Source organism: Lygodium microphyllum, chromosome 25 (genome assembly GCF_053477565.2).
Source record: "Lygodium microphyllum isolate KBCC chromosome 25, Lygodium_microphyllum_v1.1.10, whole genome shotgun sequence".
Lineage (NCBI taxonomy): Eukaryota > Viridiplantae > Streptophyta > Polypodiopsida > Schizaeales > Lygodiaceae > Lygodium > Lygodium microphyllum.
The window spans coordinates 92167045-92184666 of record NC_141159.1 but is presented as its reverse complement, the minus strand read 5'-3'; the positions used below and the strand labels follow the sequence as shown (position 1 = coordinate 92184666).

Below are 17622 nucleotides of genomic sequence, written 5' to 3'. Positions count from 1 at the left end.
ACCGGTGGATTATACCACCATCCTCCTCACATAATACTTCATCACCTTTTTCCTCGTCATTAGGGTCAGTGTTACTTAATTGGTTGCCACTTGTAAAATTTACTTTCTAGAAAAAAAAACCAAAAAGAAAAAACAAATCGAAAAAAATAAGTTTAAGGTGATTCCATCAGCTTTTGTAGGGCTTGGTAGGCCACTGGGTGGCCGACGAGCATCCTTTGTCCGATGCCTTGTTCTCTCTAGGGTGACTACTTGGACGTGTGTTTGTGGTCTTGCTAGGCCAGTGGATAGCCAACATGCACCCTTTCTCTGATGTTGTGGTTGCTGTGAGATGGGACGCCTTGGGATAAACATCGCTGCCCTAACCTTTTAGGCTCAGTTTTGGGCGTGAGAGGGGAGTGTTGAGCTAAAACACACTTTACAATTGATTAGCATTTTTAAACAGTCCCAAAACACACTTAATTAATGAAAAACATAAATTTGGTACGTTATTTGAGAGAGTTTCAGTGTTTTCCCAAAACCCTAAATTTTTGGGTCACCCTTTAACATCTATAAATAGACAAGTTGGCTCATCTCTTCAATAAAGGTTCTCACTCTTTTGCTATGTTTGGTCCATCTATCATTGTCAGCCACAAATTGCATTCTTCTTTGTGCATTCCACTCTCCATTAGTCAGGCGACAATAGGTGGCAGCCCTCCCTCGTCATCAAGCGTCAGGCCTGCAGTTAGTATCCGGGCTTTTCACTCCCAAGCAGCAGCTGGCGACCATCATCTCGTTATTTGCGGCCATCTTCTCCGTATTAGCAGCCATTCTACTGCGACATATCTACAATAGAGACTCTCTCTAGGATTTGAATAGAGATTGTGTATACTCTTTGTGGAAGATGGGAGAGAATATAGTGTAGTTTAAAGACTGAGGAGGAGGAGATATGCTTTTCTCAAGGCATGTGATATCAACAATTTTCCCTTCTCCAAATGTAGATGGTCTAGTATTATAGGTCTCTCGATTGGTTTGTTTTGACTTGAGGAAATAAGCTAATGGATTGGGATTTGGGGTTTTCCAAAAAGACAATTGACTATTTTGAAGAGATTGATGGCACCTCGGGTATAAAGAACTTCGGATTGGTTTCTTTCTAAGGAGAGTTCAAAAATAGTTGTAATATTTGGACTTTGTAATAGACTTTCTCTCGTTATATGTTTTTTAATATGGAAGTTCTTATAGGGCTGCTTTGTATTTTGCATTTTGCCTTGCGATATTTCTTCGAAGTCTTATTAATAGATTTTTTTCTCCTCTTTGAAAAAAAAGAACAGATGCTAGGCAACTTCATGCCAAAATGCTCAAACTAAAAAGAAAAATTGGAAACTAGAATCTAATGAAGAGATTCTCTATTAGTCATATGTATTTTTGGTAAAATTGGATTTTCACCTAAGGTTCTAAATTTCTATAGTAAATCTAAAACGGTTTGAGATAGTTTTGGAATATCTTTGCTTGGCTAGAATGTAGCATCCAATGAATAAATTGTGATACAAAAAGGCTAGATTGATTGCCACAATTCAATGGGAAATTTTTTTCATCCTTTTCACTAAAAGTTGACATTTAATTAGATACACATTTATTTCGCTTTGTAATAAAAACATGTCTTGAATTGTGCAATAGAGCTGGTTATACAGTTCCTATATCTTGACCTACTGTGGATCCTCATAATCATGTGATTGTGGATTCGGCAACTTTATGGGATTGGTTGAATGCCAGAGCTCACTCTTCTCTCCTTTTGAGTTTTACAAATTCTTATGCAAAATGACCAAGTTGTGGCTTACGAGAGCCCAATTCCTCATGATGTAGAGAAGAACTTGTAGGTCTATTAGAAAGAGCTCTTGGTTGTAATTCATGGATTCTCTACATGGAAATATTATTTGTTGGGGGATGATTTTACAGTGTTGACAGACCATTAGACTTTGATATACTTTTTAACACAAACAAAGTTGTTAGAGAGATATATGCGATGGGCAAACTCTCTCTCTACTTTTCATTTTCAGATTGTACATGTTGATGGTAAAAAGAATATTGTGGTTGACGCACTATCATGTAAGCCACAAATTGTAGCGATTAGCATGGTTTATCACATTGAGTTGGATGCCATGAAAGAGCAAGGTACTGTTGATTTAGACTTTGCTAATGTTTATGATCAACGTTGCAATGGCTAGAGACATGAGTACTTTGTGCTTAGAGATGGATTTCTAATGATGCATGGATGACTATGTATTACAAAGCAATTGAGGCCTAGAGTTATCACTTAAAGTCATGCGCCTTGGTATGTAGGACACAGAGGTATTGATGTCGTAGTCAAGGCAGTGGAGCATTTCTTTTATTGGTCAACTTTGAGGTGTGATATAGAGCAGTTTGTTAGGACACGTATTATATGTCAAAAGCTAAGGCAAAAGATGCCGGGCTTGTTGCAGCCCTTTCCTATTCTAGATAGGCCTTGGTAGAGCATTGCAATGTATTTTATTTTTGAGCTTCCTAATACACCTATAGGGAATGATAGGATATGGACTATCATTTGCAAGTTTAGCAAACAAGCCATTTCGTCTTGGTGAGGAAGAAAATATAGGGTGATTATATAGCATGATTGTTTTTGTAGCACATCTTTAAGTATCATGGTATCCCAGAGTTGATTGTTATTGATTGAGACCCTCGGATGACTAGTTTATTTTGGAAGGGGTTGTCTGAGAATATGGGTATCACGCTGAAATTCTCATCATCCTTCCATCCACAAACAGATGGTCAAGCTGAGGAAGCAAATTTCATAGTGTTGGATCTTTTGAGGTGCTATGTTTCGGGCCATAAGATATGGTGAGAGTAGTATTTGCCATTGGTTGAGTTTGCTTACAACAACACAATGTATAGTTTCAATGGCAAAGCTCTATTTGAGATGGTTGAGTGTGGCAAGAAGGTACCGCTTGTCTTGTAGAGTAAGGATAAAATCTTTGAGGTTGATCGTTATGTGGAGAACTTGGATGCATCCTATGCAAAGATAAAATCCGCACTTCAGCAATCACAAGAAAAGCAAAAGAGAGCAGCTAATTGCCATAGATGTGCTTTGCAGTTTGTAGAGGGTAATTATGTATTGTTGCCTATTGAAAAGACAAGGCTGAAAAAGATGAAAAAGAGAGAGAGAGATTGTATTCGAAGTTGAGTATAAGATATTATGGGCCCTTCCAAGTGGTAGAAAAGATTACTGATGTGGCATATCAGCTGAAATTACCTCCACATTGGCGGATACACAATGCCTTTTATGTTAGTTTGTTGAGACCTTTTTGTAGTGATATGCTAGAGGATGTATCTATTGAAATCCAGCCTGAGGTTGAGGAGTTGGATGAGATCTTGTTACTCGAGTAGATCTTGGCACATAAGGAAAGAAAGGTCAGAGGTGAAGTTTCCAGGAGATATTTGGTGAAATTCTAGAATTATTCACTAATTGATGCAAAATGGATGACTTGGGAGATCATCCTTAGTTGTTATGGCTATACCTAGATGCCTTTTAGTTAGAGCTAGTTTGGGCTCAATTGAGTTTAGCAGAGCAGGCATTTGGAGTACTGCCTAATGCTCGAGGGGGAGGTAGCACTTCCACTCCTCCAGTTGTGGACAACTCTCATATGTAGTGGATCTTGAATGTATTCGGCATGCATCCAAGATACTGTGGTGACAATACTTCCACCATGGGGTCACTACTCAGTGTACTAGTTACTATGAGATGTATGCAGATGAGTATGGTTGTTAGTGCGGCTTTGAGACTATACTTTTGCATAAGTTTGGAATCAGTTCATGATTAGTTTGGCATGAGTTTTTTCCTTAGTTTTGAGATAAAATTCTGATCAATTTCAGCTTAGTTTTTGATTAGTTTGAGAACGGTTTATTATCACCTTTGGCATCAGTTTTGCATCAATTATTAATTAGTTTTTGCAATCAATTTGTGATCAATTGTCATATCAATAAGTGATCAATTTATGATCAGATTACACTTTGCTTTCCATGGTTTACAGCTAGTTCCATGGATAGTAATATGTTAGTGGTTGTCATTGATTGTTGTAGCATGATTTATGCTGAGAATATGCTTTACTATGGTTATGAAGTCAGAACAGTTTAGAAACATGAGTTATGGATGCATTGAATGGGTTCTAGCATCAGCTCTAGATTGTTTTTTAAATTTATGTCATGTTTATGCTAGTTGGAAATTTTCAGCAAGGTTTAGGGCATGTGGCATGGTTAGATAATAGTGGCCAATGTTGTGACTGTGATGCCTTATGGAAATTCTAGTGCAATCTGTGTTTTCTTGGCACAATGTAGTGCAATCAAGGACAATTGTAGGGATTTGAAGGGGGAGGTATGTCATGGGGATGTGAAATTTTGAGATGCTTTGATCTTGCTGACAATATTTAATTAATTTATTACTCAAATGTGCAAGGTTGATAAGTTATGCCAATTGGATTTTGGTGGTCAATTGGTGTCAGTGTTGACCCTAGGATAGTTGTCTGGCCAATAAGTGTCAATGGTGACACTAGGTATTAGCATTAATTAATTATTTAATGCCAGTCTACTGGTCAATAAACGTTGGGGACCACTCCAGCTTGTAAATGGCCTACTCGATTTGATTATGGATGGGCACATTTAATTTTTGGCAAGGTCAAAAGGGTTGAAATTAATTGTCGAAATTATTTAATTCTAAAAATAATTTTAGTAGTTGGATAGTGGGTTTAGAAGGCTACAACTTGGCACAATTATCCATGCAATTGAGAAAAAATATTTTTTGTTCTTGGTTTGAGACATTCAATGTATTTACCGTAGAATCCTCGTGGCAGCACACGGTTGCATTGAATGTAGATCGTACATGCAGAAATCAGATCTACGCACTTTCCTACCTTGAAATTCGGAGAATACTCTCTCTCTTTCTCTTTCCAGCTGTCTCTCACTTTCTCTTAGAAGATCTCAGCATTTCCCAGCCATTCTAAGCAGATCTCAGCCAAATTTGGTGGACGACAGGAAGAATTCTGCTGTAGATCCTAAAATTTTGCAAAAATTAGGGCTTACTAGCCACCTCATGACCCATGCTAACAAGAGAAGGCATTGTACACTGAAATCAGCACCTGCAATTTATTGTATTGATAGGGATTTCAGATGCAAGGTCATCCATTGTGAATTGGGGCAGCATTTGGCCAGTTGGTGATTCCATTTATATAAGTCTTGGGTGAAAATCAATGGGCAATTGACCCAAATTGCTTGCTGATTGTTTGTACAGCAAGGGGGTTTTGGGTTAGGTAAGGAGATCGGAGAATCTTGGCTTGTAAATGATCTATTGGCAATTGAAGTTAAAGAAATACCAAAAGGGGTACTAGTTTTGGGGCCAATAGGGTATCTCTTGTCCAAGATTAATGAGGTAATGTGTGCATTTTAGTTTATAATCAATTATTAATCTGCTGGCTTGTAAATGATCTATTGGCAATTGAAGTTAAAGAAATACCAAAAGGGGTACTAGTTTTGGGGCCAATAGGGTATCTCTTGTCCAAGATTAATGAGGTAATGTGTGCATTTTAGTTTATAATCAATTATTAATCTGCTGGCTTGTAAATGATCTATTGGCAATTGAAGTTAAAGAAATACCAAAAGGGGTACTAGTTTTGGGGCCAATAGGGTATCTCTTGTCCAAGATTAATGAGGTAATGTGTGCATTTTAGTTTATAATCAATTATTAATTGCTGGAATTAAGTGCTTGATCAAGTTTTACCACCCTATCTGAGCAAGAAGGTTGGCTTCATGGCTCCATTGTGTGGATATATGGTTAGAAGGCCACTATACGCAAAGGATGGATACGCTTGCTTTTAGTGGCCATGGTTAAAGGGCCAAGGGGCATAAGGGATTTTCCCAACATAGCCATAGATGGGAGGTGCGGTGTGCATGGGTGGCATCTCGTGGAATGAAGTATGAGGGTGCAGAGTAGCATATTCTTGTGGGTAAGAGGGAAATTTCTAGTGAAGACCTAACACCAGCTGTGAATGATCTCAGCTAATGTGTGCAAATGAAAAAGAACTTGGGAGAAGATATGGAATAAATGAAGAAATAGAACCTAAGGCAGATGAGCAAGTGCAGTCTAATTTTGCTTTATCCAAAACATGTGGAAGAGGACCGAAGTGATCATATGAAGAGGAACAAATGGGAGGTAATTGAGAACTATTGGCACTAATAACATTGTCATATATAATAGAGAGAATGTAGGAGGAATACTTGAAGACATGCTTCTGCCCCTAGAGTGGCCTCTATTAACATTACCATATTGAGAATCGGTCATGATCTCCATGGTTATTTTTAAACCGGATCTTGCTGAATAGAAAGAGCAACAAGGAGCGTTTTCGATGCAAATCAAATGGATTGTACAAACTTGACATGAGGCGTGGCTGAGATGATGACAATAGGTTGCCAGTTGTCCTGCAAGCAATATGTCCTCCTGAGTGAGGAGGTGGCCAGCCTCACTAGCTTAATACTTTTATTGATGCATAGTGCTTGTCAGAATGCAGAGGGAAAATGGAGGAGTGTAGTCAGGCCACCCTCTATGTAAGTGTTCTGTGAACTTTGTGTTCGACATTTGCTGCATATTTGGTAGGCCGTAAGATGAGGTGGAAGAGGTATTTTCCTCAGTGCATGATTCTGTCTCGGGGCCTCTAATGTGGGAGAAGCTGCAAAAGATGCCATAGGCTCAAAAGGTGTCTCAGCCATTGTGAATTGGTTTTGTGTTACCCATGTCATGCATGCCATCGGTGCAAAAGGTGTCTCCAGATGGGACTTGATGGCTGGAGCATGGCTGAAAGAACTCAAATATAGCAGCAGCAACTGTCAATGATGAGTTGGCTGTCTAAACACACAAGAGATGCAATGTGGACATAAGCAAATTTGTTGATGTGGATGGTTGGGAGCAAGGACAGCACCTCGAGATGATGGTAGATGTGACTTACTGTAAAGAAACGGTAGGGTGTTTGGGGAGAGGTGGAAGTTTGTAGGACAAAGACCAAACTAGAACTTAGAAACATGGAAAGTAAATGAAATGATAAATCATGTACAATGCTTATTGCTGATACAATGGAGGAGCCTTAGGTTTCCATCTTCGGGACCAATGAGTCACAGTTTTCTACTTTAAAAAAAGATGGAGGAGCCTTAGGGTTCTATCTTTGGGACCAATATTGAGGTGAGCAAAGTGGAGTGGATGAAGCCAATCAAAGCTCTGAGATGACTGTAGCATCCAGCTGATCAAGAAGAGGCAGGACTTGTGGAGGGAGCAAAATTTTAGGCAAGGGGATGTTGGAGAAGAAAACTGGCCTTTCTTCTTAGAAAGGGTGGTAGATGACGTGAGCTAATTTAATGCTAGTTATAGCAAGCATAATATTCACAAATTTGAAATAAATACATTACCACATTAAACTTGGACAGCCATCCCCAAAACTTGCCCGTTGCAGTATTTTTTCAACTTGTATTGCTTGAATTTGTAGTACACAGAAATATAAGATGATCAATTGAGTCTCTACAAATTCCAACATATTGGGTTGTCACCAATGACCAGCAGCATCAGCATTCAAATTACCCCTTGAATTTGACACAATTCGGGCACAAATTGAATCAAGAACACTTGCACACTGCTCAACTTCAATGAGAATGTACGATTTCTATCAAATCTGTTGTAATTGATTCAATTCCAGCAGCTGATCTGATCCTTGGGCTTCCAATTAATGGGCACTTTTCCCGAGGTGGTTGAGAAACCCTAATTGCAGTACTAATTAGGTCTGAATTCAGGTAAACAGTACTGACTATCTTCAGATTTGCTGAGATGAGGGAGAAGGACAGCAGAGGAGAGAGAAACCTTCAATCTAATGCCAAGAAAGTACTATAACAGCAACCCCTTTGTGTTTTAGAGAGAAAATCAGGTCACTTCCTGGTTTTTGGAGTTTTATGGGAATCCCTATTTACTATGCCAGCAAGTGTCAATGACATCTTTTGTAGGGTTTCTTGCTATTTACACCCTTAAAGTATATTCGAGATCAAGTTTCCTTGTGCTGCTGAAGCTTGAACAGCTGACTCCCTATCAAAAATTGAGTTCTCCACCCTGAGATCTACCCGAGATAACCCAAAATAGCAGAAAAACAGCCCAACATGGAAGATACACTTGCATGCAGCCCAAAATTGACTCCAACTTGACATTAGGCAAATTTCCATTTTCAGTGGAGCCTCCACATGTAAAAACCAGCTACATGCATTGAAAATAACAATAGACGGTGCTTATCTCCAATTTTAAATTCCTAACCTCTTTGAACTTGAAAGTGTTGGAACTTTCCATAAACCTTAGGACATTAAATCATTTAAGCAACCCCCATGACACCAAAAGCCATTATCAATGGGAAATTTAATGTCCTTGACCAAGATTTGTCGTAGGTAACCCATTGCTGCCCTTCCACAACAATTTGTGTCAATGTCCTTCACAGTGAAGGCTAGGATAGTCAGTCTCACTATGACACACATTAACTTAATCTCACATTTTCACCTCACATGTGCACAACTTAACTATCTGAACTCAAGTATCGAAAGAGGAATAAGTTTCAAAAAATCACATCCTTGTTGCATACCTCCCTCTTAAATCCTTGTAAGTATCCTCGATTGCACCACAATGTGACACAAAGGCATGAGTTGCTATTGGAAATACATACCCATATCATAGTCAAACAACATGTGCACCTATTGCTTAACCATTGTCATGCCCTTTGCATGTGTCAAATTCTAGTTACTTAAAACTGTTAGATTTATTTATTATCATGTGTGAACATACATTATTGTGTGTAAAAGTGTGTGTTCAGGTGTGAACACCTTTTATACCCCTTAGCATTAAATAGAGTGTCAAAGGTGTAGATGGATATCTTTGCTTATATATTCAGGCCCTATCACTTGTATTTTCATTTAGCAACTATCACTATCAATTGTGTGTATGTGCAAGAGCACGTCTCCCCCCCCCCCCCCCCCAACAACCATGGAGTTCCATCCGCCATAGTTTACTGGTCACATGTGAGCTCCATACTCAATAATGGTATCAAAGCAAGAGAATCCAAGAAGCATGTTGCTATTGCAAAGTATGGCGTGAAGAAAAAGAAGTTGAAGAGGAAGACCTAGACCTTGTTGCTTCTCTTTCTGCCACGTTGCGTAGCCACTTCAGCTCCCTATGCCACTAGACCTACATCGTCACTATTGCCTAACTCACCGTGCATCTATCTCCAGCTACGTGCTACCTCTCCCTGTGTGCTTATGCTACAAGAAGAAGAAGAAGAAGAAAAAGATAAAGAAGGAGAACAAGAAACAAGCAACAGAGATATTGTTGAGCACTGCCTACTTCCGCACGAGAAGAAGAGGAGAAACTATTGCGCTTATTGTTTGTGTGTGCCCTGTAGTCTATCCTCCATGATTGAGCTGTTGCTTGTTTGACTTGTTGAGCATTGCCCCAGAAGGGTTTGACCTATAACCTGTCTCACATGCATTCATGTCCTACTTGTTGATATTCAACTCGTTGCTTGTCCTTGATTGTTGACTAGTAGACACGACATTTAGATGGCCCATCACATATGTCTCTACATGCTTTGGCACTAAAGTAAGGTCTTTCAATTAAACCTGACTCAGTTAAGGTTAAAATCTCATTTATTTTATAGAGACATTTCATACAGAATTGGGGCTTTGCAATTCACTCAGATTTTCTTGAAATTTCATAATAAAAATTTGGGGCTTTTTTAATCTAAGACCAAATTCTCAAAATTTTGTTGGGGACAATAGGGCTTTTCACGTTGGCACCCTCCAACATCCAATCAGGGTATTCAATGGCGCATTTGCAATCATCCGAGTGCTCACACTTTAAACATCTGGCGAGAAATGACTTACCAAGCATTCAGTGCTTGGTAATACTGACGAAAGTGATCGACATTGATGGCAATATCCTTGAGATCAACATCGAGGGGGGGTTTTTTTATCCCAATAAAAATTTTAAAACATAAAAATTCAAAAAAAAAAAAAGTGTGGTTGGAATTAGAATTTGGCCATGCTCATGCATGTGCTAAGACCTTCCCATCACTTGTTAAAATTGTGTGGGGTCCTTTGCCCAAATTTTAATGCAAATTGAGTTGTGTTTCTTTGTGTTTCCTTTTCATCCAATTTACAAAGGAGTTATGTTTTGAGGGTGGATCTTAACTACCTTGCACACCTTTGAACCACGTCTTACTTCGGGTCCCTAAGCTTCTCGGTAAACTATGTGATGACCTACCTCATGTTATATCTCTCTTACTTAGGTATCTTCTTTTCTAGAATCATTGTATGAGATTAGACACTACCTCTTTGAGGTAAGACCTTCCCTTTTCCTTTTTTCATATGTTTCGTATCACATGTTCAGTTGCCCATGACCCAAAGGGGGGTCTATTAGATTTATTTATTATTGTGTGTGAACACATATTATTGGGTGTAAAAGTGCGTGCTTAGATGTGAACACCTTTTACATCACTTAGAATTAAATAAGGGTCAAAGGTGTAGGTGGATACTGTAGCCTATATATTCATGCCCTATCACTTGTACTTTCATTGAACAACTATCACCACCAATCTATCTTTCAGTTTGTGTGTATGTGCAAGAGTCTCTCTCTCTTTCTTTCTCTCACACCTCCATGGAGTTCCATTTGCCATAGCGTGTTGGTCACACGCGAGCTCCATACCCAACATAAACTAGTTACGATCCATACCATCTTGCATCACTTGCAAATGTACACCTATCACTTGTACTTTCATTGAACAACTATCACCACCAATCTATCTTTCAGTTTGTGTGTATGTGCAAGAGTCTCTCTCTCTTTCTTTCTCTCACACCTCCATGGAGTTCCATTTGCCATAGCGTGTTGGTCACACGTGAGCTCCATACCCAACATAAACTAGTTACGATCCATACCATCTTGCATCACTTGCAAATGTACATTGCAAACTAACCATGTGTCACATACATTCCTTGCAAATGCACATCATATCCAAATGTACATTCCATGTATTCCATGTACTGCATACATGGTCATGGCCTTACAAATGCACGGTTTCAAAGCCTAGATGCAAATCATGCACATTTGCATATCAACTCACAACGATAGTACACTAAAGAGTGATCTCGACAGTAGAAACATATAGTACCCTGGATGCAAGCCAGGTACATCTGAGATCCACTATGTGACTGAGCTATCCATCACTAGTGGAGTGGAGGTGAAACCTCCTTGTTGAGCAGTGAACCATTGCACAGCTGGTAGGTTCTAGAGTCCAGAACATCCTGTTTAGAAATGTAGGACCTCCTTTGGAGACTCATATGGTTGCATGTTTAGAAGGCCCACTTCAAACAGGTCTTTGGTAGAGAGTACTTTCTGGTGCACGCCACCCTGGTAAAGCTATAGAGGTCCATCCTCCATTACACCCAGAGGGCATCTGGAGTGGCATGCCACTGCCCATTGTCACTAGGAGCTCAGACAATTTCTTTTGCATGGTATCAAGCTTGTTCCTCACGTTGTGGGGTGCTACCCCTTCTTTCCCTAATACTCCCTTGACTGTATTGAGAGGCTTGTACCTTGAGTCTTTCTTTATGTGATTCCAGCTATATTGAGAGCTCTTTCACTTCCTGGCCTATGCATCGTGTTTTGGGTAATATGCTTGGCTAAATTCTTTACTGCAAAAGACATATTCTAGTCTGTTACAAGTTCACCCATACTCAAAATTTCATATTTAGATTTTTATTATGAGTAGGGATTTGGGATTTCCACAAACATTTTGAGATTGCAGCTTTACTTGTAGAATATATGTGGTAGTCTTAGCAAACTTGGCGATTTGCAAACGTTCACAGGATTAGGTATCTGAAGGTTATCCATTTTTGTATATGAGAAGTTTTGTTCCAGATTATTGAACAAAACCCAAGGAAATAAACTGAACCACTTAGCATACCTATTCCTGTGTCAGGCAACAAGAGGCGGCACCTATCCCTGTATTACATCAAACTTTGAGTGGTTTTTTGATGCAAAGACCAACGAAAGTCTTTTGGAATGAGAGGCTTAAGCAGATTGTTTTCAGTTGTGATGCAGGTTGCACCGTTAATTTTGACGTGTTTCAGAATTGATTCTATCTTAGCTGCTGTCTGTTCAACTCTCAATTGATGTTAAGCAGCGTCTAAGAAATTAATCTTTATGCAGGTTCAGTTTGCTGCTGGAAGAGATTTGAGACCTGGGCAGCTAGAGAGCATGATTCAAACATTGGCTAACTGGTAAGTCAAGCTTTTTGTATGGTCTCAATGTATTTTCCTATGGGCTTAGGAGACTGCATAAGCTTTGGAAGATAAGACAAACTATCTTTGTTACTGGCCTTGTTATGGGCTCCAGGTCCGTTGAAACTTATTGATTATTTCAGATTAAGCATTCGCAGCTTATAGCAAGAAAATGCCATTGAAATATAATCCCCATTTCAATACATGAATTAGGAACAGGCATGGCTTAAAAATGGACAAATGCAATGAACAAAAACCACCCACCACCACCACCACCACCACCACCACCACCAATAACCCCAACCAAACCAACGCCCCCACCCCCCGAAAAGAAAAAAATCCAGATGAAAAGATCATTTTGGGTATACCCAAAGTGTTACAATTCACAAGTTTCTGGGTAAAAATGTGAAAAATGTAATGCTTAGTTGCAGCCTTGCTGCTTGTTTAATCCTTTTTCGATCTGTACGTCTTCCTTAGCATTATGATCTGCCAAGCTGCGATGCTGCCAGTGACTAAAGAGTCTCTCAGAGATTGTCCAAACTCTCCATGGGAGATAAAAGAGGACGCAACCACAAATGGTGTGGCACTATAGACCTTACTTTCTCTTTGTTAAATATTCTTTCTTTTGGAATTCCCTTACAATGCTATTAATAGAATCCTTCTTTTATCTAGGTGAAAAAAAAAGAATTGATTCCATATTATGGCCAACATAATTGGCAGATAGATCTATAACACGGCTACATTTGGTGGTCCAAATATACCAAGCAGTGATGCCAGCTACGAGCTTCCATCTATGGCTATACCCCTGAGTCCACATAATTGCAAAAGTCCAGTCTAGCAATCAAGAGCTGACTGAAATGAGATCCCTTATGTATCTTCATATCTATAGGCCAGGCCATTGTTCGTGGCCCATGCGATTGTTCCTCATGTCACAATCATACTTTCTTGTGTCGTGAAACACTATCCTATGGGCTCTCCTCCATGCATCTTGAGCCTTGGAGCAATTGCATATATAGTGTCTCTTGTCTCCTTAGGCTTCCTACATCTAACATAAGTGACTATATCTTTGCCATAATCAAAGCCTAGTCCCAACTACTAGGCTCCTATTGGCTAATTACCACAAATAGAGTGAGATCTTCCTAGGTTTAAAGATAGCCTCCAACCTTCTTAAGAACTCAGCAAGAAAAGGCAGTGTGATACATGTGCAATCCAATGTTGAGGTAGCATTAGCATCACTCTAATCCTCCAACCTTCTTAAGAAGTCAGCAAGAAAAGGCAGTGTGATACAGTGTGATACATGTGCAATCCAATGTCGAGTTAGCATTAGCATCACTCTAAACGTGGTAATGTGTATCCTTCTCCCGAATTTAGAGATGTATCCAAAGAAGGGGATATCTTTGGGTGCCTTGGAAAAATAATCTCAATAAATCTATTTCCCAAGTTCCACTATAATATTTCAAACGGCATGCTCCTATATGCCCAATAACTCAAGCCATCCCTCATGCATGTTATAGGGTTTGAGACTAAATATCAAGTTTGTCACAATGAGCCACAACCCTAATTCTCTGCCATGAGCAACTTGTAAACTCCAAGTGATTTAAATCCTCTCTCTCTCTCTCTCTCTCTCTCAGTAGCCAATATTGTGAGGAGAATGTGTACTTTGTTAAATAAACCAATCAAAGACATGGAGATGTTTGTATTGGTCCTTTGCTCTAGGGGGGCCCACCTTTCTAATGCTCTCAATTAAGTCTCTAGCCCCTTTGATTTCCTAAAGCCTCTATCTTGTAATTGAGATAGGAGCTCTAGAATTTCTCAAGATTAGGAAAATGCCTAGATTGCACCTGGCTAAGTCTATTCGAGATAAGGATAGGTGCACTCCCTCCTTTTGATTGGCATGGATTTTGGCGTGTGCTCAGACCCAACCACCTAGAGCTGAACAAGTGATTAGGATCGAAATGATGAGATTGGATATTGAGAGAACTTTGGATTAGCCTCATGCAACTAGGCATGAAGACAACACTTTACTAGATACACTTTTTGCAGCTTTGATTGGCCACATGCTAATCATACAAGGATACACCTTTTGCTTGGTTTTTAATCCATGATTGGTGAGATTTGCACTTTTTCACATCAAGCACGGGTAGAGAGAGCAATACGAGGATATTATGCTAGAAGATAGGATTTGAAAGCTATGTGGAATAGAGATAGAGTTGGAGGAGCATTGCATATATGGCTACACTATGTGCTTTCAGATCAATGGATGTTACTATTCCCTTGTTGGAGAGGATTTTGAGTTGTAGAGTCATGGAGTAGAGTATGAGAGGTCTCTAGGGTTCTTCTTTCTTGAGCTTTGACAGTAGGCCCTTTGAAGAGACATGAGAACAATACATCTAGATCCTTCTTGACTAAGGATGTTGACAAAGTTGCTGACACCAATGATCAAAAGGATTTCTTCCCTTGCAATGACCACCTCCCAATTCCAAAGAGTTCACCTTCACAAGGGAGTTCCCTTCAGCAAGCCATATCCCCTTGTCAAATGAGGTGTTTGAGAGCTCAAGGCGATGATCCACAATATAAGTGATGGTCACTTGCTAGACGAGATGCTAGAGGCCCACTCTGAAACTTTAGCCTCTCTATGTTGGAGTAGTTAATGTGGCTATGAGATTGGCAGCAAAAAGGAAACACAAACACAAAGACAAAGGAACAGAGAGGGATTGCAAGAAAAGAAGAAAGAAATTTACACTGAACAAAGAACAAATGCTGAATACAAAAAGAGGACTGATGAGTCCGTGCACGCAGCCCACAACATTAGTGAGGGCACCAGATTAGGCTGATGATGATAGTAGCATTGGAGACGGAGGAAAATGATGGAGTCAAAGTGTGTACCTGCCAAGGAAGAAGGAAGATGATTTGCCAAGTGGGCGGGGGGGGAGGTGGAAGGCTATGTATAGCTAACTACCCCCAAATTTGCCCGACTTGCACCTTGGGCTCTAAAAATGGGCCGATTGGCATTCAATGTGGATCCACGACCAGCAATAAATGTTGGAAAAATAACTTGGGATACGACAAAAATGGCAAGGTGGTTGAAAATTATCTAGCACATGGTAAGAGCCTCGAGAATGCAAAAATTACTTAGGAAAAGCACATAGAATGCCGACAAAAGAAGAAAATGCATAGAGATGCACTCAAATGGCCACTCTAGAGTGAGATATCTCTTTGTAAAAACAAGGGACAGACATGTCAAAGCTCCTAAAGTCCTCGTTTGACCCAAACTGTAGCTTACAGGTAGGAGATTACAAGGCACAACAATCATGACTGCTAATGTCCCCTCTTAAATCTTGGATGAAGTTTGTCGATGAAGACTATCGATGAAGAAGCTCCTCATGATTCTAGGAATCCCCTTTGCAACACATGGGGCTAGGGAATCTAGAGCCCTATCACCAACACTATTAGTTGTCTTCTCAAGCATGCATTTAGCTTTCAAGAGAGAGAGAGAGAGGGAGGAGATGTTGCTGGTGTGATTTGCAGCTATTGGAGGACCTTCTGAGGCAGCCAAGGGCAAGAGAAGACCAATCAACATTAAGAGACAACATCTATAAGCTATAAATGACTGATTTTATTCAGTTCTTCATGAAGAAAGTCTGAATTTTCTCTCTCCTTAGCATTCTCTCTCATCTCCCAACCTTGCTTCAAAAAAATTATAGCATTGAGATCACCCGAGGTTAAGAAAATTCAAATTTGTTTGCTATAAACCCTAACTTGTAGCAAAAAATAGGTTTTAGCAGCAAGCTTTGAAAACATGCTAGAAATTGGAAGCTCCAAGACTTGGATTCAACAGGGGTGAAGCTGTTTTCAGTCAAATTCAAGTGGAGGAACCAACGAATCAATGAATTTGGGGCAATTTCCATCTCCATCAAAGCAGTTGAAGGTCAATTGACAGTTCGAATCAAGGGGCAAATCAAATTGAAGACTTGCAAGGGATTGGAAAAATCCCATTGTACATTTTCTTCTTCTTCTTCAATTAAGTTAAAGAAATATGGAAAGAGACGCCAATTTTGGGGCTAACAAAGTGTCCATTGTCCAAGATTGTAAGTTATTTTTCATTTCTTAGTTTTGTAATAAACGTTGTTGCGTGATCTCCTTTGCAAGAATCGTCCCAGTGTCCTCACTTAGGTGATTATACCATGTGAGTGCGTAGCGGAAAGAAAACAAGAACACTAAGATAAAGGAATAGAGAGAGACTGCAAGGAAAGAAGAAATAAATCTACTTTGAACAAGGAACAAATACTAAATATAGAAAGAGGGCTGACCAATCCTTACATGCAGCCATAGCATAAGTGAGGGAACCTAATCAAGTTAATAATGACAACAACACTTGAGATAGAGAAAGGTGACGGAGTCAAAGCGTGTATTTGCCAAGGAAGAAGAAAAATGATTTACCAATTGTGTTGGGGGTTGGGGGCGCTATATATAGATGGCTTGCCCTCCCACTTTCATTATCTATTATTGATCATTTGTGATTTTCCATTCCTCCTCATTCTCTCATCCCCTTGCTACCATCTAGTGCCCACGCTGATACGTAGAGTTGCATGTTGGGGCCGATTGTTGCAACCTTGTATCTTCAATCATTGCAGTCACATTGTTCCTTCTCTCTTGTGTGTTCTCTCTTTGTCTCCTCCTCTCCTTGTTCACTTTACTCTTGCTGTTGTGCACTCTCACATGGTATCAGAGTCACAGATGGGAGCCGGAGATCTTGAAGAGGAGCATGTAGTCTGCAACAAAACTTGCTAGGCATCATCCTCATATGCAGCAAACCTTGTGTTTGGAGTCACAAATTGTAGGGCACAACCCATATTTTTCTATATTTGACAAGGATTTGTTGCATTCTATTTCTAGGTCTGTATTAGGTTGGGCAGCATCATTACTTGACTTGGGAGGCATCCATTAGGCTGGGCAGCCATTATATTGGTTTGGTTGCAATGTTTTGCAGTTTTAGGCCTGCGTTTCAGTGTTTGCAGCCCTTCTATCCCTACGTTTTGTGCAAGCAAGTCATCAGTCCTCCTACCTAGCACATTTGCAAGGTGGGTGCACCTTCTCTTTGCTAGGCGGTCTATTTACAAGCAGACAAACTCATATTTCAGCTATGTTTTACACTAGTAGGTCTTTTTTGACCAGGGTGACTTTTTTTCGATGTGGGGCGGTTTCTTCCTCAAGTCTAATACAGGCAAATTTGTGTTTCCTGCAAGCATTGTACTCTGCGGCGCTCCTAGTACG

General features: G+C 39.8%; 1 protein-coding gene across 3 annotated transcripts in view; it reads left to right on the top strand.

Annotated features, from left to right (window-relative positions):
• The window catches only part of FUS5 (Proteasome component (PCI) domain protein), a 133169-nt gene that overhangs the window by 73419 nt on the left and 42128 nt on the right, over positions 1–17622 (top strand). For all 3 annotated transcript variants that reach the window (XM_087666402.1, XM_087666401.1, XM_087666403.1), the window contains exon 6: positions 12278–12348. In XM_087666402.1, the coding sequence (XP_087522528.1) occupies positions 12278–12348 (71 nt within the window). The remainder of the gene's footprint in view (positions 1–12277; positions 12349–17622) is intronic.